The sequence below is a fragment of the Hemibagrus wyckioides genome, linkage group LG02 (genome assembly GCF_019097595.1).
Source record: "Hemibagrus wyckioides isolate EC202008001 linkage group LG02, SWU_Hwy_1.0, whole genome shotgun sequence".
Taxonomy (NCBI): domain Eukaryota; kingdom Metazoa; phylum Chordata; class Actinopteri; order Siluriformes; family Bagridae; genus Hemibagrus; species Hemibagrus wyckioides.
This window is the reverse complement of record NC_080711.1, coordinates 7,461,034-7,486,656: the sequence shown is the minus strand read 5'-3', so window position 1 is coordinate 7,486,656 and position 25,623 is coordinate 7,461,034. Positions and strand designations below refer to the sequence as shown.

General features: G+C 36.1%; 2 protein-coding genes across 35 annotated transcripts in view; both read right to left on the bottom strand.

The window, feature by feature from the left end:
• The window catches only part of LOC131362111 (alpha-2,8-sialyltransferase 8F-like), a 28,242-nt gene extending 24,271 nt beyond the window's left edge, over positions 1–3,971 (bottom strand). For 19 of the 33 annotated variants that reach the window (XM_058403884.1, XM_058403919.1, XM_058403946.1 and 16 more), the window contains exon 1: positions 3,507–3,970. In XM_058403884.1, coding sequence (XP_058259867.1) covers positions 3,507–3,592 — 86 coding nt within the window. In that variant the 5' untranslated portion in view covers positions 3,593–3,970. Of the gene's footprint in view, positions 1–3,506 lie in introns of all 33 variants that reach the window. The other 14 variants (XM_058404041.1, XM_058403900.1, XM_058403970.1 and 11 more) reach the window with 3 other exon arrangements.
• Positions 3,972–7,163: 3,192 nt separating this feature from the next.
• On the bottom strand, positions 7,164–20,695 carry LOC131370678 (alpha-2,8-sialyltransferase 8F-like). Of its 2 annotated transcripts, XR_009207457.1 has the most exons (9): positions 20,154–20,695; positions 14,946–14,999; positions 12,206–12,253; positions 11,679–11,759; positions 11,147–11,291; positions 10,946–11,058; positions 10,722–10,814; positions 9,654–10,175; positions 7,164–8,121 (listed from the first exon to the last, which is right to left on the bottom strand). XR_009207457.1 is itself a non-coding variant. In XM_058418084.1 (8 exons), the coding sequence occupies exons 1-8, from the start codon at positions 20,237–20,239 to the stop codon at positions 9,704–9,706; spliced, it is 1,092 nt and encodes a 363-aa protein (XP_058274067.1). In that variant the 5' UTR covers positions 20,240–20,695; the 3' UTR covers positions 9,353–9,703. The 2 variants fall into 2 exon arrangements, 1 of the variants encoding a protein (XP_058274067.1); XM_058418084.1 differs by lacking the exon at positions 7,164–8,121 and having other exon boundaries at positions 9,353–10,175.
• Between the last annotated feature and the right edge of the window lie 4,928 nt (positions 20,696–25,623).

Below are 25,623 nucleotides of genomic sequence, written 5' to 3'. Positions count from 1 at the left end.
CAAACACAATGATATGGAAAAACAATTGAATATGGAAACTGAAGTAAATGCTTGCTCTCAGATCCTAATGAGACTCTAAATGAGTGTTTCAGTAGAAACAGAGGGTAAACATGTTGTGAAAACAAATTAAAGACTCCGACAGTGCTGGTAAAGTTTATTTACATACGTGTATAGGCTGTAGACGTTTCCATAACTACACATACTTCCTGTTCCTGTTGGCCCATATATTTATTGTGTTAACTTAAATATATTTAACACAAGGAAATGTGTAGTTAGTATTATTAGGTTAGGTTATCATTTCATAAGAGGTCAAAATCTATTCATCCATCTCTCTCTCTCTCTCTCTCTCACACACACACACATATATATATATACATATACATACATACACACACACACACACACACACACATACATATATATATACATATATACATATACATATATATACATATACATATACATATACATATATATACATATACATATACATATACATTATATATATATATATATATATATTTACAGGAAGGCAATAACCGGCAGAGCTACCAAATACTGACAAAGCATGTGTACATCTATCTATCTATCTATCTATCATAAAATATAAATTAAAAAATATAGATAGACAGACAGACAGACATATATAAAGATCAATAGCTCGATAGATATGTACACATGCTTTGTCAGTATTTGGTAGCACTGCCAGTTATTGCCTTCCTGTAAATTGCTATAGATGTGATAATGTTGTAAATACAGGTGGTAAAGCTGGAAAACAGTTCAGTTTCTGCCTGATTGAGTTTTTCCAGAAGAAGCACTGACTGATGGAGCACCTTCGGTGTAACAAGAAAAATAACACTATGGTAATAACCCTATATCATACACCACTTAAAAAAATTTTCATAGCCATTATTTTATTACAACGTCAATTTTATTGTACATAAAATGGCGGTCGGATGAAGGTCTGACTCCACCAAGTGAACAAAGGAAGTGAGAAGAGAATGGAGTATGCCATATAGGGGAGGACATTATTTCCTAAAATGGACCCAAGATATAACAATCCATGGCCATATTTGTACAGTAAGGCTTTATATGCAGCAGCTTTAGAAACAAAATCAAAATTGCAGGATAGAACTGTAACATTGCAATATATTTGTACAACAAACACATGCTTTGTGATAAAATGGAAATTTCTTTGATCATTATCTGGGTGTGACAAAGAAAACAAAACTTTTAGCTGACATGTAAACAACTTGCAACTTGTTTAGTGGCTTGTTTAATCATATGCTCTCATAAGCCTGCTTGTGTTTTGTGTTTGTTTTTTTTTCTGTGCTCAGTTCTACTTAATTCTTTCTGATCATTTCTGAACATTTTATGGAAAAAATGAAAGAGGGCAAAAAGTATGCAGTGCGTATTGCATGTATTACATAACCATTTGTTATTCTGCCACAGACAACTGTGGAACAGTAACACACAACTGACTACAATGTGGGGAAACCTGAACCTCTCTGTTTGGAAATAGGCCTATTTACTGAAACAAAATAAGTGACCTCACCATTCAAAACACAAGCAGGATACAGTTTTGTAAAACAATTGTGGTTGACACATTTTACACTTTAAAAGAGACTGGTTTAAAATTACAATGAAAAGCGCTGATAAAGATGTGCAGGCATGCAATTCCTGCTCACTATGCTTATATTCTCTATGTAACTTTTATTCACTATATCGGTAATATATGTGTGTGTATGTAAATATATAATATAATATAATATAATATAATATAATATAATATAATATAATATAATATAATATAATATAATATAATATAATATAATATAATATAATATAATATAATATACATAGATATGTTTTGTTAGTATATTATGTGGCAACACTTGAGACAGCCCTCTACAAGCTTCTCACAAAACTTTTCCTGACAGACCTGGGTGTAACTCATTCAGGTTTGAGGGCCTCCTTGCTCCAACATGCTAGATTCTGTTTCTGGTGAATGCTATAGCTTGGAAACACAGCATGCATAGAGATAATAAGAACCATAGTTTAGCTGTAAATTGATGGTGATTGGTTTTAATGTTATGGCTGATCTGTGTTTGTGTGTTCTTTGAATGATTAAAGCAGCTGAATAAATGTGATGATCCCAGGAATTTGAGCAACAGGAGCTCGTCTGTTGGATCGGATCACACGGGCCAGCCTTCACTCCCCTTGTGCATCAATGAGCTTTGGCCGCCCATGACCCTGTCGCCGGTTCAACACTGTTCCTTCCTTGGGCCACTTTTGATAGATACTGACCACTGCAGACCGGGAACGCCCCACAAGAGTTTTGGAGATGCTCTGATCCAGTCGTCTAGCCATCACAATTTGTCCCTTGTCAAACTCGCTCAAATCCCTACGTTTGCCAATTTTTCCTGCTTTTAACACATCCACTTTGAGGACAAAATGTTCACTTGCTGCCTGATATATCCCACCCACTAACAGGTGCCATGATGAGGAGATCATCACTGTGGAATATAATGGCACTTTTTTTTTTCTTTCAATAATATTGACACTTTAGGCCCAATTTGGACAAGTACTTACAATGTACTACTGATATTACACATCATATCAAATCAAATAAGTATCATATAAAAATATGCTTTTAACCTGGAACTAAATTTACTTATGGAGCTACTGTTCCTAAAATTCTCTGTCCCAAAGTTAAAAAATATTCCACCAACCAAGCTATTAGATGACTGACTCAGACCAGCCACCACCCATCCAACAGTAACTGACTGAGAAGGCATAAGAAGAGAACTTTATAGAACGTATGCATGTGTATTGTGTCTAGCCGTCTCTGGGAAAGTGAGTCGAAAATGAAAATAATACAATTAAGATATGGATCTTATTTCATTGTAAGACATCACCACCTTAAGCAAATACTTACTAACTTTAAACGACGATCTCATCACCAGCAAATAGTCAGATCTGTTCTCATCTTTTGCACCTTTGCATCATGTCACTTTACACCACTTTATAAGTAGACACTTTAACCCTTAAATCTCTAAGAGCAAATGCCACCGCTACATCACCACAAAACCATTGTGCCCTATAATATAAGAACATCAGCAATTTATCCACCGTCTACAGCCTGGACTTTCCTGCAGATAAGAATGCAACACTTTCAAGACTTTCACAGAAATTGACTTTAATTTAAAGTTAAATGCATAAATGCATGTGAATGCATAATGCGGTCATGCAACTTTAGCATCTGTATACACAACTTCAGAGTTAACCAAGTGCCAATCTTTTCAAACCTACAGGGAAGGATTCACAAAGCTAGCACTCATTTATTATCATTGGTTATTAAACCAGTTCAATAAGACAAGAAGAACTGTTTGACTTAATGTTAATTACAATGACACGTTTTTTTTAAGGAAACATTTATTTTGAAGTTTATTTGAAAAATTCTGTGAAAACAGGAAAGAAAGAAAAAAGAGCAAACAAACACTCACCTCTGAGTAAAGCAAAGCCAAAACAGCATGCTACTGAAGGAGGCAAAAAAGAAGATAGAGAGCAGCCTTATAGTAGAAGTCTTCATATCTCATATCGTCATAAGTGTGCTGTCTCTCTTTCCTGCCCAACACCCTGGTTTGTATGGTCATAAATTGGTCATGCCTGCAGCCTCTTTATATATATCTCTCTTACTCTTCCGCTCTCTGAGTCTGATCTAATATAAACTCATATCGGCAATTTCACGCCATAAGTATCGCGGTCTTGAAAATAACCGTGCGCGTGAACACACACAAAACTAACAAAAAGAAGGCAAACTAATAGGAATTAATAAACCAAAGCGGATCTTCCTCGGATCATTTACTCCCATGCTTGCTTGCTTGCTTGCTGTCTGTCTGTCTGTCTCTCTTTGCTCAAAATTTCCTTTGCACGCTTCACATTTCATTGCTTCCGATTTTTTTTTTTTTTTTTTTTTATGTAACTTTCATGAACATTAAGGGCGGGATAAAAGTCTCCATTGGTCCACTGGATCTAAACCGACGGCCCTTCTCTCAGCCAATCAATAAGACGAAAGTGGGTGACGTCACGGACGCGCGTCCGTTTTTTTATATTGTGAGTTAAATTCTGTGATTCGTGCATAATAAAAATAATATTACATACGATATTATGACGTCAGACTGACTGCGACTGCACCGACTTTCACTTTAGGGCACGCAATTTTTTTTTTTTATCACTCTGGTCTGTTTCCTCTCTCTTGTTCCTCCCTCCCCGTGATTTTGGGAAAATCAGAACCTTACTATTAAAGCTGTTAAACCAATGTATCTCTGCAGCTTAAGAGGGTGGATCTTCCTACAGAAATATAGCCTAGTTTATTATACTAGTTTATGCATGAATTAAATTCACCCACAAAGAACACAAGCAGCCCAATGAATCCTTTCATGCATGAATTATTTATATAAAAAACACATCCAGATTCTTTCTTTCTTTTTAACCTAAAATTGCATGTGATGGGAATTTATTATTTTTTAAATTATTTATTTATTCATTCATTTATTTATTTATTTATTTTAAGCATCTCTTATACAAAAAAAATTATACAGATTATCCATGTGATCCATGCTGACCCCTGTCCACTACCAGATCATGTTATCTTTTACATACTGTTGAAGTGTATTACTTACCAGGAGTAGAGATGGTGCCAGGATAAGAAGCTTGGCAAGAAGGCAAGCCGGCAGACAGTGTGATTGAAATCTGAGGTATTTGGAGGCCAGGTCAACAGTTTGAACTCTTTTGTCATGTTTCTCAAACCACACCAATCATTTTTGCAGTCTGGTTAGGGCCTGCTAAAAGAGGCCACTGCAGTTAGCGAGTACCATGAAAGAGTGCACTTCCTAGCTAGGACAATCTTCTGGCCTAGTTCTTTGTTGTTGTTCTGTTTGTAATTAAATATTGTATGTTGTTTATGTAGCACCAGGGTCCTGGATTAACGTTGTTTCGTTTCACTATGTACTGCGTCAGCTATATGTGGTTGAAATGACAATAAAAGCTTCTTGACTTGACTTAACTTGAGAAACATTGCTCAGTGCCTGCCTTTGCTAGTTTACCTTCTTTCCATAGGTGCCATCTGTTCCCCAGGTAAGTGACGCACATGCACCAGGTTGTTTAAATAATGTAAACAAAAAGACTAATAGATACTTGTCCAACACACATCTACAGTCCCAATCACTCTCAAAGACACACAGCTTCAGAGTGAGATACGAAATGATGTGTTAAAAGCCTGTTGTAAAGTGAGCATTACACTTTGACGCCATTAAAAACAGCATTGTACTAGCTATGTACAATTTCCAGTGGCACCAGTGATTGTTACTTCCTTCCAAGCATTTTATGGCTGCGAGAGGTCAGTGAAAGCTTTTAAATAGGGTTTATGTTGTATACATAAGGGGAAGATAGCAGACACAGAGTGTGTCTGAGCTAGTTAAATGTGTCCTGTCCAATACTAGGCAGTAACAGTAGATTACAGTAGATAACAGGAGATGACTTGGAAACACTGTAAAATAAAAATAAATCAATAAAACAATAAGAGTGTAAATAGAAAGTTGGGATGCAATAAAATATGAATACGTTATTTGGAAGGAATATACAATGTGTTATAAATAGATGCAAACACAGATAGAAAAATGAGGCACTGTTTGATCCTCAGCTCAGATTATTCAAGAGTCAAGTCCTCATTATTCAGGGTATGGATTCACTCCTCTCCAGCTGAGACCCTGTTTATGGTCACTAGTTGGACTGACTGTTAAATTCAGACCCTGCTCAAGGAGTTCCTGAATTTGCAAGTGTAGGAAGCAGCAGTATGTCCTGTATATCAAGCTTCTTATTTATATACCTTACTAAGTACTTCACACTGTTGCCCTTTAGCTGTTTGCCCTTTTTGTAGTTTGTGTTGGATATAAGCATCTGCCAGATGAATAAATGGAAATGTAACAGTGTAAGGCACACCAACAGTGCCCACAGTTCCCAAGCATTAAAGGCTGTCTTTATATAAGCTAAAACACAGGGCAGACTAGTCAACATGGAAGTACAGAAATTTAACTATCTTGTTATGCAATCAGTCAGTTGTTAGACTGGTACAACAATACTGTTGTGTTACACCATTTTGCTTCATAAATATTCACACCAACACATATTTTGGCAGTCATTTTCTTATGTTATTTAAATGTTGAATTCATGCTGGTACAGAAAAAGGTACAGGAAATACACGGACAAGAACAAAACTAATAAATAAACTTTCTTTAATAAAAAGAAAGAAAAAAATAAGTTTCTTAGTTCGTTTATCTACCAAATAAAACTGATTAAAATAAAACGTACATTTCACTACTATTTTCATTTTGGTCTTAAATATTTGAGGTTGTGATGATTCAAGTCCCTGTTCCAAAAAGTTCTAAGATAAAAATGAAAAAAATATAAATAAATACATTTTAAAAATCCCTTTTTCATTTTATTTCCTTTATAAGTACTTATTAGAACATTAGTTGAGTGGTTTAAGTCAGAATATAAATCTTTGGTATTAAATTGGGTCAGTCAAGTCAGTACTAACAGCTAATAAAGTACACTCCATGATACTTCACCTGGCTTAAACTGTACTGTTATATTCGCCTGTTAGACTTGTGATTTGGATTATTTTTTCTCCTGAATTTGCATGTGCAGAAATTCTTGTTCTTCACTACTTTGCACCGAATTGTAAAATATGCAAGGCATTCTGAAAAAAATAAAATAAAATAAACCATCCACATGATCTACATGATCTCATGTCTACATGCTTTGGGACAAACAGTGTAGTTCTGAAAAACTGGATTTGAATTATGTTTCATTTGCGCATGTATTACAACCTAGAAGGAAAGTTTTAGAATTCAAGTCCGATTACAAAAGTAGGCAGACTTAAGAAAAAATCAGACGTAAAAAAAAAATCATTACTGCCAAATCTGAAATTAGAAATAAATACAAATAAAATAATTATATATTTAAAATAAGTTTTGCATTTAAACATAAGCTGTCCTGGTGGTTAAATATCTTGATAATAATATATATAATGTTATATATAATAATTATAATATTCATATTTTTATATTATAATATTTATAATAAATTTGTATTTTTATTAGGTAACTGAATTTATTTAAATTACATTTTTTCAAAAGTAAGCTATTTGCAGAAAAACCTAATTTTTTCATGATTTTTTTCAGCCCATAATTTTATCACAGTGACTTTAGTCTTTTGCAGCAGATGTCATTTAATTAGATTAAATCCTTTGTCCTGGGAATGCAGCTGAAACCACATTTTTATATTAGGGCCATGACATTTCAGCTATAGAGTGGCTGTTTATAAAAGCTGAATCTCTAGTCCATTATGACAGAGACTGGGTATATTAACAGTTGGTTTTTTTTAATATATAAAAACATTGGTCACTTAATTAGGAACTGCATACTAATATTGGATTGAACCGAACTTCTTCATGGTATAGATTCTACAAGGTGTTAGAAACAGTACTTTGAGATTCTAGTTTGCAATGACATGACTGCATTACATCACTTCTGCAGATTTTCCACATCCCAAAAATGCTCTGTTGGATTCAGATCGGGGTGACATTGGAAGGCCACTGAAGCACACTGAACTCATTGTCCTGCTCATGACAGCTCAGTAGCTTGCGATGACATGTGATTTGTGAAATGGTTCATTATCATGTTGGAGCTATTATCATCATGAATGCTGAGATATTCTGTTGATGCTCATTTAAATGATGCTCAGTTTGTTTTAAGCTGCCCAATGTGTGCCAAAGCAGAACATTCCTCCCTTCCTCATTATAACACCATCGACAGTCGGCACTGTGTCCATGATTCATGCTGTCGATGCCAAATTCAGAGTGACCATCTGAACGTGGCAGCAGAAAACAAGATTCATCAAACCAGGTAATGGTAATATTCACCAGTACAGTTTCACTGATCCTGTGCAGGCTGTAGCCTCAGATTCCTGTTCTTGTCAGGAACTGGATGTGATCCTCTTGTGTTGTAGCCCATCCATGCCATAAGTGATCACACCCTTTGATAATTAGTTCTGTGGCTGTAATCAAAATAAACAAACACATTTCATTGCATGATAATATTCCATATACATATTAGCTGTTTCTGTAGGATGCCTTTTGATGGGGAGACAGGATAACTCAGTTAATTCTCTATTAATCTAGCTTCATGGCAATAGATTTTTCATAAAGGGGGTGTGGTTTAGCATGGAATTGCACAGGCAGGAAGATGACTGTGTGTATATTTGTTTGTGCATGCACGTTTTTGGCCAGAACAAATAAAATGGATTTATGGATTTATTTATAGTGTGAACTTTAACATTCAGTGTGTCCTCAAACCCCCAAAAACTACAACCGAATCAGAACTATCAAAAGTGTCATCTTCATTTTGACTTGGACTCAGTACACAGACTAAATGCTGTCAAAGTACCCTTGTACTAAATAGTTCACATAGACCATAGAAAGAATAAAGCTATTTTGTGTTATTTTAGGTTCAAGCATAACAGGAAAATAAAGTAACACATTTCCAGGACTTATGAAGCTACATACATACACCCACACACACATACATATATATATATATATATATATGTATGTATATATATGTATATATATATGTATGTGTGTACATATAATATATATATACATACATACATACACACACACACACACACACACACACATACATACATATACACACATACACGTCATTAAGTCATTTTGAGAGAATAAAAGCTACCCAAATGTAAAAAACAAACAAACAAACAAATAAACAACAACAACAACAACAACAAAACAACCCATGAGTGCACTCATTACTGGAATTAAAATATAACAGCAACAGACATCCTCTTCCTTCTTGTAATAATATTCAGAAATAATATTCTTTACAAAAACAGCCCTCAAACATTGCATAAAAGGCATACATAAATTTAGAGTCTTTAACATTTATCATCGCATTCAACACATACTCGTTCTAAAATCTCCTGTCCTTTTCCATATCAAAAGGCCATGCAGAGGCTTTGTTAAGTCTGAAAACTCCACTCATTAACGGATATTTTTTGCAGTGATGACGACTGTTCCAATACTGCTGCAGTGAGGAAATCACCTCTCACTGCTGGATTGTGCTGTTCTAGGATTTGTATCTAAGCACCTTGAGAAAACGATTCGGCTAAATGACACATTAAAAGATACTTAATTCCTTAAAAATTATATGTCCACAGTGTTTCCCTATACGAGACAGTTCCATACTAGAACCTTTTCAGGAAGCTAATATTGATTATCCAGTGAAGAACCCATTTTCTATTGGACTTTTGACTAGCAGCTGGATAAGCACATAGTTACCAGGTCCGATGCTTTCTACAAACTGGAAATGCTCTGTGGTTTACAACTGCCGCTGGACATTGTTCCACAGTGTGATAGTCATTAAACAGTACATAAATAGTATTTTCTCTATACAGTATAATAGTATTTTTTCTTTATAATAGGAAGTACCTTGCAAACTGCACCTGTAAACTGCATCAGATATTATTATTATTAATATTATGGCAAATAAAAAAATGGTTTAGTTAACCTGAGATCATGGTACAACTGAGGCACAGATTATTAGGAAGTCCACATAGTTTAATTCGTACACTCTCCTATATGCAGATGGATCACTCCCTTGTTATGCAGATTCAGCAAGGCTTCAAACTCAGCCGACATGGCGTGCACTATGTTGTTTGCTGGTTTGTTATCATAGTAGTGGTTGGTGAGCCGCTTGGAGGTGTACGGGTGTACTGAAAAAGGCCAGAAGCCGTACAGGTGAACATTTTTGCAGAGCTCCAGTGCCAAGCTGGCCATCATGATACCAGTACTGAGGCGCATTGAGCGAAGTCCCTGACGACGCCAAAATTCTGCCAGGTTTCTCAGGTACGCCGGGTTAAAGAAGACTGCCTGTGGGCCATCGTAGCCAAAGTCCTCCAGGGAGTAGAGGGCACGCAGGGACACAGCTGTGTTTTGCCGATAAGAGAAGGCAGGCAGCAAGATCAGGGCGTTTCCATACAACTGAACATCTTCCACAAATAACCGTCGCCGGTCGTTTAGTGCACCGTACCTGCAAAGAATCGGAGAGAAATAAGGAGCTGCACGCCTTAATGAATTCCCATGAAGTATTTCTTGATGAGCTGAGATTATTTGGGTGTTTTGGGTTTCATTAGCTAAAATGAGAAAAGGTAAAACATTATGCATGGTGTGGTATGTACCATATTTTCATCCATTTACGCACTTTGCAATGCCTGATTCTAAGAGCCATCAAGCATCAATCTTGCTTTGCTAAAACTATTACTACAAAAAAACCCCAAAAACTCATCTGTATTAAAATCAAGGAAACATTTTGTTGCCATAAACTGATGGTTCTAAATGTTGTTTATTAGTTGTATGAATATCATCCATCCACCATCATTTATATATTCCTTCTATACTTTGCTCCCAAAATCAAAATGTTGTGTCACGTTTTTTTGTGTGACAGACAAATACAAATTAATACAAATAATACTGAAATGCATATTAAACAATTATTTTTCCAGCATGCCTGTATTTAAATATTTACCCATCTAATCATTTCCACAAACACACCCCCACCACACACACATAGGCTTACTTCTGATTGAGGATGCTGGGGTTGGCTGTGACAATGTTTGATTTACTTCCTGCATCTTTCTCATGTCCATTTTTCAATGGAGGAAGGTTACACCTGAGAATCAAGAGAGAGCAGAAGTACAACAAGATGTTAGGAGAGACTTGATGTGTCACTGTGTATTTTTAGATCATTTGGTCTAATTCTATTTCCTGGTTTTGGCTGTCCTGTGTAAATTAGAAGCAGACCTGATGACATATGAGGCAGAGTCGATTTGTTTCCCACAGTTGCTATTGGTTAAGATTCCTCCGTTGCCTACGACAGCACACGTGTCCCATGGTGCATTTTTAAATGGGGTTTCCTAAACGCATGCACACACGGCATACAAAGCATTAGTACTAGTATTAACATATTTCTGTATATTTGTGCATATTTCTGTGACAATATACCTTGGGAAATAGATTGTACAGGGCTGGTGTCACCTCCAATATCTTTTTCCTATCTGCATCAAAAGTAATATTTGTCCCTGTGGGTGAGTTGTGCTGGGTAACCACAGCTGCGGAAATGGCATTGCATTTGTTGCTTAGCAATGACCTGAAAAACCAAAACAACACCACTTAACTCTTTATGTTCATACTTTGAAGTTAGACCATCTCAAACGTCTCTTCTTCTCTCATCCTGCATGCTATGCATCAATTCCATGGGCTCCAGTGCAGTCATTAATGCTATAACTATTTGTGTGCATCTGAATAAGATGAGAGATCTTGATAGGTCACTAAATTGCAGTATGGAACTTCAGCATGAGAGCTTTCAGTATGACTGAGTAAACAACTCCTTCGCTTCCCTACAAGGCAATTTCACTTTTAACTAAGAAAGATTTTCAGATATTAGTCTTTCAACCACATGTAATTTCTCACTACTTCCACCTGGTGGACATTTGGTGACTGGACACTCATGTCGTGACCTGTGTGTGTGTATTACCTATAGGATTGAAGATTCTGCTCATGCTTTTTCCAGCTGGTAGAGTAACTTGCTATCAGTCGGTCAACAATGTCATTTCTCCTGCAAAATAATCCCACAAATGCACAATAAGAAAGCAGCAACGGTGGGATAAGACTGAGACCACCGAGGACAACCACAGATCACCTCAGGAGGTCTTTCTTACTAGTGGCAATCAAACTCTATAACTTCTCCCATTTTAGAAGGTAGCTGATCTTTATCTACAATATTTACAATATGTACATTAATATCATACCATCTGCAACGTCATATGTGCAATATTATCTTAATTCTCAAGCACCTTTTCGTACTATATATATATATATAAAATTTATATTTATTTCTTTTGTGTACTATGAATCAGTCTCTGGCAAAAAAAAATTCCTTCAGGATCAATAAAGTTCTATCGCTTATAAAATGTGTCTAATATTCAGGTATGTGGCATTAATGTGGCAAAATTTTCTATATAATAGCAAGTGATGTTTCTATGAACTGTGTTATATTCTCACTTTGCAGGTTGTTGTTGAACCTTGAGTGGATCGCTGGCAGCCACATCACTGTGAAGAGAGACAGACAGAAACATTTGCAAGTGTAGCAAAGCAAATAACAAACATGTGGTGTGCTGCAATCACTTAATTAGACACTGACATTTTATGATTAAACTAGATGCAGATTGTAGAGAAACCCGCTGATACCAAGTAGGCAATAGGAATCATGAGAGTTAACTCTCAGTGCCGGTCCCAAGCCCAAATAAAATGGGAGGGTTGCGTCAGGGCATCCAGCGTAAAACCTAAATGGACCAAATGATCCTCTGTGCTGACCCAGAACAGGGGCAGCCCAAAAAGAACAACCACCACCACCTCAGCATTTATGGCAGCAGCAATATGTAAAAATTTATTTTATTATCTAAAATATTTGACTTATTCTCTCAAATATCCGATATTCCAATTCAAATGAGAATAGTTAAAAGGCGATCCATAATCTACTGACCCCATCTAGAGACAGGGGCCACTTGGCTCCTCCTACACTATACTGCCAAAAGTTTTGGGACATCTTCCTTTACATGCACATGAAGTTTAATTCCCATTCTTAATCCGTAGGGTTTAACATGGAGTTGTCCCGCCCTTTGCAGCTATAACAGCTTCTATTCTTCTGGGAAGGCTTTCCACAAGGTTTAGGAGTGTGTATGGGAATTTTTGACCATTCCACTAGAAGCACATTTGTGAGATCAGGCACTGATGTTGGACAAGAAGGCCTGGCTCGCAGTCTCCGCTCTAATTCATCCCAAAGGTGTCCTATCAGGTTGAGGTCAGGACTCTGTGCAGGTCAGTCAAGTTCCTCCACACCAAACTCACTCATCCATGTCTTTATGGTGTGCAGTCATGTTGGAACAGGAAGGGGTCATCCCCAAACTGTTCCCACAAAGTTGGGAGCATGAAATTGTCCAAAATGTCTTGGTATGCAGAAGCATTAAGAGTTCTTTTCACTGGAACTAAGTGGTCAAGCCCAACCCCTGAAAAACAACACCACACCATAATCCCCCCTCCACCAAACTTTACACTTTCTCACAATGCAGTCAGGCAAGTACCGTTCTCCTGGTAACTGCATTGCACTTGGTGATGTAAGGCTTGGATGCAGCTGCTTGGTCATGAAAACCCATTCCCTGAAGCTCTCTACGCATTGCTCTTGAGCTAATCTGAAGGCCACATGAAGTTTGGAGGTCCGTAGCTATTGACTCTGAACAAAGTTGCCTGAATTCAATGATTTGGAGAGGTGTCCCAAAACTTCTGGCAATATAGTGTATTTAATCAAGCAATGGATGTAGCTAGATGGTCATACAGAGAATGTGCTTACTTAACAGGAATATCTGGTGTGTAGTCTAAATATGAAATCACTGTTTGATTATCATTTAAGCAGCTATTTGTGTTAGATTTTATAGTACCAGTTATCTTCCTACAAAGCCAGCTGATTAAGCTACCATACTAAAGAGACGATAGATACAGTAAGAGTTTCATTATCTGCAGCGTCAACTCATTATGTGTAAAATTTGAGATAATTTGAGATCATTCTGAAATATAATATAATAAGAAAACTATAAGTCAAAAATAATTGAGCCGCTGCCAAAAATAGAGATGATACGTTACGCCAGTGTAACTTTTCTGCATAAAAGGAATGGGCTTCCATGTGATATTAGAATAAACAAATTTCTAGCCTTTCTCAGTTCATTAAATAGTGTATAATAAACATTTTTTTTATCTTAGTCTTATCTTGTCTTAGTCATTATACAGTATAATCCCTATTGGCCACAGACCAAACCCAAAGATAAAGAATAGAGATTAAATAAGGAAATATACATTTTATCTAATCACCCAAAGCCTAATGGACATTAAATTAACGTTTTATTTTTTTTAGTTCAGGTGCACTTAAAAGGCTAAATCAGTCAAGGTTATAGAAAAAAAACTCAGACAGTTTAAAGACTTATATAGATAAAAAACAATATAAACAAACAAAAAAAAACATATCTATGTGAATTTAATTAGTAAACATAGAAATCAAGTAAAACATGAACCTATATCTTGCTGCGTTTGGAGAAAATATTCAACAAGACGGACATCAGTAATAAAAAGTGCATCATTTGCAACCACCTCAAATATAAAACGGTTTTATCAGATAATCGTGAACCGTGTGACCCTGCAGACTGGTGTAAAAAAAAAAAAATGACCATGTTACCCACAGAAAAAGAGCAATTCAATGACATAATTGCCAGTATATATTTTGGGAACTCATAAAAAGTCATAAAAGCCAACAGCCCTCATTCATCAATGGTGTTTCGACACTTTATTGTGTGCAAACACCAAGTCTGCCAGTGTGCCTTAACACGCGACTTTCAGTTAAATCATAAAAAACGATCATAAAAAAAGTACTGTAAAATTAAATAGAGTAAATACTATATAGTAAAATGAAGTCTATAAAATAATGCTAATATATAATCCCAATTATGCAAAGAGAAACTTTTTACTAAAATGTACGTGTTGGGGTTTAATTTTGTGAATATGAATGAGAAGGCTTTAAGCTCATTAGTCCTTTATTTCAGTAATAAGTTCTTCTGTATTCAAGAGGCACTAGAAATAGCTGCCTTGGCTGTGGAGGTTTGGGCTTATTTGGGTCATTTAAACAAACAAAAAAAAAGCTAAAATGGGAGTTTAAGGATGTTTTGTGTAACTTCGGTGTGGTGTACTGGATTCTCACATGCTGTTGACAGGTTTTTGGTTAACGTCATTTGGACGGATGACAACTGGATCTCTGCGAGGAGACATGGAGAAAATCAGTGAAGGGTGAAAACATCAGTAATCGTGAGAACAACAGTAACAGTATCTATATATTTAAAAACTTCAGGTTGATTTTGTTTAATTACAGTATAATTCTTATTACTGACACAGACTTAACCCAAAGATAAAGAAAAACAATGAAATAAGGAAGGATATAGTCGATTACATGCACCCAAAGAGCCTAATGGGGGGTGGGGGGTGGTAGCTTAGTAGTTAAGGTGTTAGACTACTGATAGTTGCGATGGACTCCAGAGCAACGCCCTTTACCCTCAATTGCTATAAATTGTATAAAATGATATAAAAATGTAAGTCACTTTGGATAAGGGCATCTGCTAAATGACAGAAATGTAAATGAATGCTTTATTCAAAGCAAGTCCACTTAAGAAATTAAATCAGTCTAAAACTCAGACTGTAAAACATTCATATTAGGTATACAAATAGTACCTAATTACAGTGATAGGGAAAAAAATGGCCAATTAATTTATTTATCAATTCTAAGAATTTAGTAATAGAGTTTACCATTTTAGTCATTTAAACAAAAAAATGCTATAATATATATATATATATATATATATATATATATATATTTCAAATGCCAATTTAGCATTTTTTTGTTTAAATGACTAAAATGGTAAACTCTATTACTAAATTCTTAGAATATATTACTAAATATTACTAAATATTACTAAATTCTATATTATATATATATATATATATATATATATATATATATATATATATATATATATATATATATATATATATATATATATATATATATATATATAGAATTTAGTAATATTTAGTAATATATTCTAAGAATTTAGTATATATATATATATATATATATATATATATAGCCATGCCCAGAATAATTATCACCCTTGGTAAAGATGGATAAAAATGTTTAACCCCACATTGAAAATAAGAAAGAACAAATAAAAAAAAGAAGATTTGGACTCTAAATGTGTTTGTGTGTCTCTCTGTGTCGGTTAATTGTTTTATTCTCTTCTGGCCTGGTGGAAAGCAGCCATGGAATTTTCTCATACAGATGCAGAGTTTTCTTCAGTGCAGTATGTTTTGTCCCCACTGGGACTGTAGACATGACTGACCTGGCTTTTTCTCTCTCTAAGGGTATTCCAATGTGAATTCATAGACTCTTCATGTATCTTTACAAATATAAATAGCAACTTGGCAGTCGAATATGGTGCAGCTGCTGCGAGTGAGTGCATAAGAGAAGAATCCCAGTTACAAACAGTTACAGCGACTTGGCTCAGAACCATAAACACACCACAAACAAAACCAGTCAGACAACAGAGCTCCCCACATTCAGGGTTCATTCTGTCCTTGGCCATTCACTGCTTCTTGGAAAAGTCTGTGACACAGTTTTTCCTTCAGTTTAGCTGAAGTTTGGGTAGGATTGTTAACCGTCTAAAAACTGAACAGTATGATAACCAGGTTTCGGCATCAAGTGGAAGTTAGTGGTAATGTTTATAGGTGCATTTTATAATGTCTGGGTTAGCCCTGACTAATGAACAAACAAATACATGTTAATAGTTTGTTAATATAATCTGTATAAAATGTTTGTCCTCCCTTCATGAAATAAAAACATCCTGCTTATATATCCTTTCCTTTATTCTGTGAGATTCAAGTATCAAAACACACCAAGACTCAAACAAATAACCAAATGTCCTATAAACCTTTCTAACAAGCTTTCTTCTATAATAATCATAACGAAAAAGTACAAATTCTTACAAAAATAGTGTGCCTTCTATTCATATCTGTATTTGTACGTTTCTGTTAGGAACACTTTTAATACCCTTAATGAAGAAGTGTCAGGATCGTCTCTTTGTCTTATCGGTTACCGCAAATATGACTTGTATGTTCATGAGGAAATAATGCAGTTGTACCAGAAACTTCTAGAATCTATAAAAAAAAATTGCACAATGAAACATATTTTTTTTGCCCATGCCTACAGGCAAACTGTTCACAATACAACCTTAATGGAGCAATAAATTTGTTTTGTCAAATTTAGACTTGAAGTTGCTGCTGCCATAATTAGATATAAATAGACAAATAACTGCCTATGAATAAACTGTTTGATTAAAGTTGATGTAATGAATATAACACTGATTGAAGGCGTTGATCGATGAAATTCAAATGACAGGTTAATAGTAATGTGCTCAAACTAAAATCTAAGCATAATAATAAACTGATTAAATGATTTATATTTTTTAGTTATAAGTTTTAAAATTGAAACAAAGAATCATGGTAAATCTATTGATATAGTGAATCTTTTTTGTAGGGAGACATTTACTGTAATTAACATTTAGGAAAGTCTCCAGTGTCAGTGCTTTGTAAGTCAGTACGTATCAGTAAGTTTTCCAAAACAAGAAGCCCTACAGGAGAAAGGACCTTGTACTCTTTGGTTTCTTGGCAACATGACACTCTGGGCTGTTTTTGTCCATTTTATGTCAAAGAGAGAGAGAGAAAGGACAGGCTGCTGGGAAAAAGACTGTTTATAGCTGCTATAATGTGATAACAGGAACTGTTTTACAATAACATAACAAATACATAATTTTTTATTTACGTCTAATTTGATCAGGTCAAATTTTACTTCGCATGCATTTATTCTTTGATTGAAACCCATCATTGTTGTGAAGATGCATCCTTGATGGGATAAATAACATCCAGGACCCACATAACAGTGAATATTGCAGTAGCTCAACACTTCAGTACCAACCTATAGAAAAGCAACACTACAAAGATAAGTTTCGTCTGGTTTAGAACGACGTGGCATATGGAAAGAAAATTCTTCATAAGCGAGGAGATACCAGCAGAACTGGGTTAAAATTCCATGAGTAACTGAACCAGTTATGTGAATACACCTTGAACACACAATCACAGTCAATGACGAGATACCTCAACAATAGACTGTGCAAAACAAGAGACAGTCATGAATGTGAGCGCATTCTTAAATGACATTAAGCATATAATTAACCCGCAGGGCTTAAAACTTTATTTTTCTTTTAAACGACATGTGTGTACAGTCAGACTATCTAAAAAAACAAAACAACAAATGGTGTGTCACATCATGTGTCTTTAAAAATCCCCACGAAAACATTTTGACATCACAGCAGCGGGACCAGAATTCATGCAATTTATTTTATTTATTGTCTTTTAATACAACTAACCAAGGTAATGATTTGTTTATTGTGATGTGTACTGTTATTTAATAGACAGGACACAAAGAATAAGGGAACAGAGTTTAAGAAGAGATTATTCCCTACTTGTTCTCCACATTAGTGTCCTGTCTGCATTGATGGATATTCTGAATACCAATGACTACATAGGTAGGTATGGTGAAAGAACATCATAAATTTGCAGATGATTTGCAGGAATTTGTCTTAAGTCTTAACAAACTCCACACAGTCACTGTTGACAGTCAACAAACTCCACACAGTCACTGTCAGTTACATTTTCTAAAGCCTTTCAGCTAAAAACAACTCTCAGCCAACTTTGTATACAAATGTAAGTAGTTTGTTTTCATTGTTTTAGCTATTTTTAACTGTATTTGACATTCGTTATATGAATTGTTGGGGTCTAGAGTGTTTAATAATTTTTAAATAATCCACTAACTACCTTACACTACCTACTTTAACTTACACAGGACTACATAAAGGTGCACAGTGTGCACAGGACTACATAAAGTGCACGTGTACAAATATGTTCAAACAGATCAATACAATACGAATTTACTAAAGCAGGACAATAGGCAATGTAAACATCACCATCTACGACACTGTATATTTACTGTTTACATTTCCATGACGCCCCCCAAGTGGATTTCCCAAAATCACTGCTCACGCATGCGCACACGATATACAAAGCAAGTCGAGTGAAGATCGCTTTCGGCAAATACTTTTAAAGCAAGAAAAGCAAGGTTTCTTCCTCATATCATCACAGGGATTTTTTTCCTTGCCACCATCGCCGCAGACTTGCTCATTAGGGATAAAATAGAGATAAAATAGTAACTTTAATTCAAACGTCACACACACACACACATACATTATATATATATATGTATATGTGTGTGTGTGTATATATATATATATTCTCTCCCTTCTCTGTTTCTCTACATTTGTGTAAAGCTGCATTGAGACAATGTCCATTGTAAAAGGCTCTATGCAAATAAATTGAATTGAATTGAAGTAAAGCCTTCTACGTCACGCGCTAGTGAATACACCCGTGACGTCACCGCTTTCTCCCTAATATTACGTGTTTGCGTGTCTCTTATTCTTTGCGTTCACTTACAGACCCCGGAACGAGCATGAAATAGTGACCGGAACATGAAACCCATTCAGCAGCAATAACTTCCATTCATAACATTTCCAAGCTGCTGCCCTGATATAACCCCGATAAAACCGCCATATACCATACACATAAATTAAACACAGCAGCTGTGTTGTGATCTCGGACATAAGTACAAGTAACATGATCACTCAAGAGAGAAAATTGAAAGCGACAGATTGTCCAGAAGGAAGCGATATGTTTCCTGTAACTATACTGGCTACACTTTTTGTACAAAAGCAGCTAAGGTTTGTCCAAAATTTGATTTGATTTTTTTCGAAGAAAAATAGTTAGACAATGGCAACTAAATGGTTAAATATGGTCCGAATGGGCTACAATGACAGATATACGGTAGCCAATAAGAGAGCCGTCCCCCCCCCCTCCCCGCTGCTGAATAATGGCTTAATGAATTAAATTACAGCCTTTAAATTACGAAGAATATAACACATTACACGAAAACGCAATGCCTTGGTAATGAACAGAGCATGACAGAAAATGCAAGACAGAATAAGTGCATCAAAACAAAGTAAAAACCACGAGAAAGTAACGCAAAACTATAACACGCTCAATATAAAGTTGATATTAAATAAAAAAAAATTACAAATAGCAGACTAGACATAGTCACATATTTTTTTTTAATTTGGACTAATTTAAGGTCAGATTTATTAAGTGTACGGTGTTGATATCATTTTAAAGCCGCAATTCCAAAATGTGTGTGTGTGTGTTTCATGACTTATTTACTTAATCTTTTTAAAAACGATCAGGATAAAACACTCACCTGTGAGTAAAGTAGTGCCAGAGCAGCACACTGCCGAAGCAGGCGAAAATAAGGATGGACAGCAGCCTTAAGATAAAACCCTTCATCTCTGTGCTGTGTCACGCGCTCCAACTCACACAGGTGTGTATGCTCGCTCATAATTATGCAAACACTGACAGCGTCAAAGTTCGTCTTGCTTTTCTTCATTCCTTATGACAATTCTGTCACACCCCTGTGGATTCAATTTAATCATCTAATGTCTGTCTTTCAGGCCTCTCTCTCTCTCTCTCTCTCTCTCTCTCTCTGTACAGTTCTGTTTTACTCTCCACTGTTCACCCTCATTTTAAGGCATGCTCTTTTTTTTTTATCAGCTTGCCAAACTGATCTATTCCCTGTTTTTGTCTCTCTCGCACTCTTTCTTCCTTTATCTGACAGTGTCTCTATTCTTTCTCTTTTATGGCTTGGCCTGCCTTACTGTGTTGGTCCATTCCTGTTGAAAACGTAAGCTTTTGCGCCCTCGACCCCATTTTAAGCCTACTGCTCCATCTCTCACTTCAGTAACACGAGTGCAAGGGACTGAATTAGCTCATGGGAGTCACTTTTTACTCGTAGGGGGAGTATGTGCTGGCTGAAGACTTTCTTTTACCTAAAGTAGCCAATAAGGGGCAGCGAACAGCCAGGGGGGTGGGGTGGGGTGGGGTGGGGGGCTATGAGTCCCAGCCAATCAAATTCAAGCCTGTTGTTAGGAGGGTCCACAACACGAGGAATGGTCAACAACATGCAGATGAACATATGAGTGGAGTCATGTACATGCTTTTCCATGAATAAAATTCACCAGCAAAGATCACAAATCAACCCAATTAACACTTTCATCAATAAATGATTTATATATAAAAAAACATTTCTTCTCCTTAAATACGTTACTTGTGTAGTAATCCATGTATGGAGGAATACCAAGAGTAAAAAAAAGAATTAAACCTGTAATTACACCTAAAAAATGTATATTTCCAATATGAACATAGTCAGGTCTTAGATTGTTAATGTTGATTATCACATTTGTGAAACTATATATTTTAACCAAATTCGAAATTCATACAGTTTAGGGTGAGGATAAATAACAAAAATAATAAATTCTCTGTTTATTATTTTTTATTTTCATTATAGCTTGAAGATATGCTAGCAATCAAGTACACTGAGAATTGTTTCAATCAATAATTTAGATAAGAAGAGATTCATGTGCAATCGTCCAATCTCATGGTGACAAGGGACAGAACAAGCACCTGAGAAGACAAAGAGAAATATCTCATTGTTGTAAATGTGAAGAAGAAAATCTCCATGACTGAATCAGCTTATCAGTAGGAGGACTGTTAGACAAGCTTCTCTCTATTCTTCAAATTTCTCTCTCTTTATTATTTTCCTGCTCAGTTTACTGACTCCCTGGCCAGACATGGTGTGCAGTCTCTACTGAGCTTGCCAAGTTAGATGAATGGCGAACACAACAACACTGTTCTGTTAATTCCAGAAGTTATACATCATGTTGTACAAATAACAGCAAACCATTCATGTATATAAACATTCTCTAGAAGGCTCTACAGAGTTCGACAAGCAGGGCGGCCACATTACTGATGTCTGTAACATCGGTTCATTGGTTGCCTCACTAGATAAAGCACAGAAGACTTGATAATGAGAGATTATGAATGCATCATACAGGGTATGGCACACACAATATGTCAGCCATTGTACTCACTGCAGCCTGCTTTATGCATGATGGCAAGAAAGGATAAAGCTGGTTTCCAAGTTGTGAAACCAGTATGAACAAACAGACAGGAAATGTGGCCTCTTTAGGTCACAGCAACCTGGTCCGGCATCCACAAAGGCCCCGTTGATCCCCGTTGAGTCCTAGACGGGGCAGGCAGTGTGCAGACATCAGTGCTTGGTCCCATGACAAATTCGGTGCAGTTCTCCCTTCCTCCAATATAGCTCACACAATGAACCCTAGAATCCTAGCCACTTCATCACCCTAACATGTAGCATACAATATACAGTTGGCAATCCTGCTGTAGATGCTGGAACTACTGATTAGTTCCAGCAAGTGCATTGGGGAAGTGAGACTTACATAAGTTATCACCCTGTGGCTAGACTCCAAATACCACAGGAACAGAGGGGCACAGGCTATAACTTCTTGGTGACACAAAGTCTTTCTAATGAAAGAGATACCCTTGGGATATAATTAACACAATGCCTCCATCACTGGCTGGGGCAGTGATATAGACTGCACCCTGACCTGAAGCCCCACTGAACACCTTTGGATTGAACTGAAATGCCAGCTATGTAGTCTCTTGAGAAATTGATATTTTCATACGCTGACTGCATCTGCTTAGCATACCCTAGTGTTATGATATTTCAGACTAGTCCTGGAGTTGACATTTTTAGAGTTCGCCAAAACCAATATGGAGGCATTTCCCAAACTTGAGGCAGCCCAGGGGTGATTTGGGACCTCTCAGAATGTGTATTATTTATAATCACGTTTGACTAAAGGAAAGCTGCTGATACATGCAGATTCACTGTGGCCAACCACATTAGCATTCTTCCATATACTGTGATTGGTTTCTTGCCATGTGAAAAAGATTAAGATGTAGTGATTGTATCAATGTCTTTAACCTAGCTTCAATTCTAAATCTAAATAAAAGTAGTCAACACTTCATGGCTATATATGTTTTTTTTTTTTTTTTCAGTTTGTTTTGTTAGCGAAAAGCAGACCTGGATTTAGATGCCTTGAATTTCTTCAGTGCACCAGGTCTTTCCCCTCTGGGACTGTAGCTGTAGCTTTACTGGCTTTTTGAATTAAGGATATTTCAGTGTGAATTGGCTTAAAGGTCTCCATGTATCATTAAAACTATAAATGGCCAACTTCCCTTCACAGATGTGTTGGTTGTTGTAAATATATGATATTCTTAGACATTTTGACTGCATAAAAGACCATGGGTAATTTAAACTGCAAGCAGATATAAACCTGGATCTGAAAACTAACCAACCTACCAACCAAACAAACCAAAGCATTTCAACACACAAAACTCTTTCCCTTTGACCATTCGCTGCTTCTTGGCTACTGGAATCAGCATTGGATTTGCATGTCAATTCACTGGAAGTCAGGCAGATACAGAGGGAAGGTCAGAGCTAATTATCTTGGCAGCAGTTTGTCCTGAATCAGGCAGTTAACGGCAGTGCCAATAAACCCTTTGTGGCTGCTTTTTTTTGTTTTTAAAGCTTTACAATCTCCTTAGAAGTACTGGATTTTTTGAGATTACATAAAAATGTGAATATCGAATAGCACTGATTAATCATAAAAGCCTTAATAGCTAATGAAGTTTTAGTATCTACATTTTTAACGTTTTATAAAGTGCGTTATTGCTGTAACGGGGAAGGAGCCTATAAATCATTTACCATGCTTCATCTGCACAAAATATGAATTTCATGACATCTGTTGTTACAACAAACTGTCAGAGTTTAACAATCAAGTGGTGAGCCAAAGCTGTGATTGCTGCCAAAGTGGCTTCTACAAAATACAGAATAAATGACCCAAATTCCAAACGAGTTTTCCATTTTCCTAAATTTTTTCCCACTTTGTCATTATGAGTCACACATAGTCAGGATGTTGCTTATCACTAGGAAACAATTTTATGCTTTTAAAAATATTGTTAATCTCTCATAATAATCATAAAGTAAAAAGGGAACATGCAGGCAGTTATAGGTCATCCATAGGTATAGGTTATACTTTAGTGACAGCTCAGTGATTAAGGCTTTGGACTACCGATTGGAAGGTTGGAAGTATTTTCTTTGGCAGCTCCTGTATCATTATAGTACAATACAAATGGGAATGTTGTTAAGTATTTGTAGTGGAGCCACAAACAGCCCAATACCCCAGTTTACACCAGTATCTCCAGGCTGCCATGTTAAACCACAATGACTGGGCTGGGCTTTCTGATGATCTTTTTCACTCTGTTTGCATCAGCTGCCCATCTGATGCATAGAAACAGTAACAGAATTGCACTAGCCACTACTGCCTAGTAAAACAAACAATAATCTGCAGAGACACTTTTGCAGAATCCTAACATGTTAAAGGATCTTAGACTTTGCCATTTTGAGCCGTACCTCTGTGCTATTTGTCCACTTCACTGTCCAAATGAACTTCCAGAAAACTGTACAATTGTACTTCACACCTCTGATGGAAACAAAGGTAGGAGAATGTAGGTGTATCTCCCTTGAACTATACAAAAAGTCAAAGGAAGACCTCTTTTCTAAAACTGTAGGATTAATTTTTGACCAGAACACATAATGGATAAACACATAAACATAAACAATAAACCATTATTGCCTCTGCTGTTTCCTTCCGACTGGACATGCTCAGCAGGTTAAACCACAGTGTGATCATTAAAGTGTAAATCAAATTTTACTCCACCAGAAAACAATGCTTTTAGTTGACAAATGTCACTAAATCTGTTCATCATTCATCAATAATCATGAAGTAAAAAGGGAACATGCAGGCAGTTGAGTAAATGCAGTGTAAACATAATACAAAATTAAATTCACACAAGCTAGAGGCATTTATTTTCATGCTGAAAAGCCACTTACATGAATTTACAGCACTGTACAATCCTTAGCAATTACAAGGTCAGGACTGTGGTGGTTTAAAGTAAATTTGTTTTAGGAAAAGGATTAAAATACCTTTACATCTTTAGTTAAGATCAATTATGTATATTGTGTTGTTCACTGTTTCTAGAGACGTATAGGTAAGTTTCAAATTACATCTAAAAAGCTTTCTGGCTTAGGTCATGCCCATTTCAGAGTTTGTCTTTCAGTAGGCACAGGTGTGGCTTCTGCTTTGTTGGAATGAAACTCTGCACATACACCACCCTATGCAAATTAATAGTGTAGAGCAGAGATGTCTAATCTTATAGTGTCCCCTGACATAAAGTGAGCAACACCTGATTCCCAATCTTGGCTTTCAATAATTCATAAATTCTAGTCCATTTCACAGTTATCTTTACTTTCAGGAGAATAAATGTGGTAGTAGTACCTAGTACTACCTAGTATAACCAGCCCCTATATGTTCTTTAGTGCATTTCAGTTTTAAAAAGCCAGTCCACTAACTAGTAAGTATTATGTACAGTACTGACTGTTCCAACAGTGCTTCAGCTAGAAGCACTAGCTGTACCCGCTGTACCTGTACCTGCAGGAATGTCCTACCATCTATAAGAAGGTAGGTTGAAAATCAGCATAGAGCAGAGCAGTGCATGTCTCTTAAATAAATAAGATAATGTTCAATAAAAAAAATAAAAAGAATAAAACATTATCCTGCATCGATAGGTATAGGTTATACTTAAGTGACAGCTCAGTGATTAAGTCTTTGGACTACCGACGGGAGGTTGTGTGAGTTTAAATCCCAGGACCACCAAGCTTCCACTGCTGGGTCCTTGAGACATTTAACAAG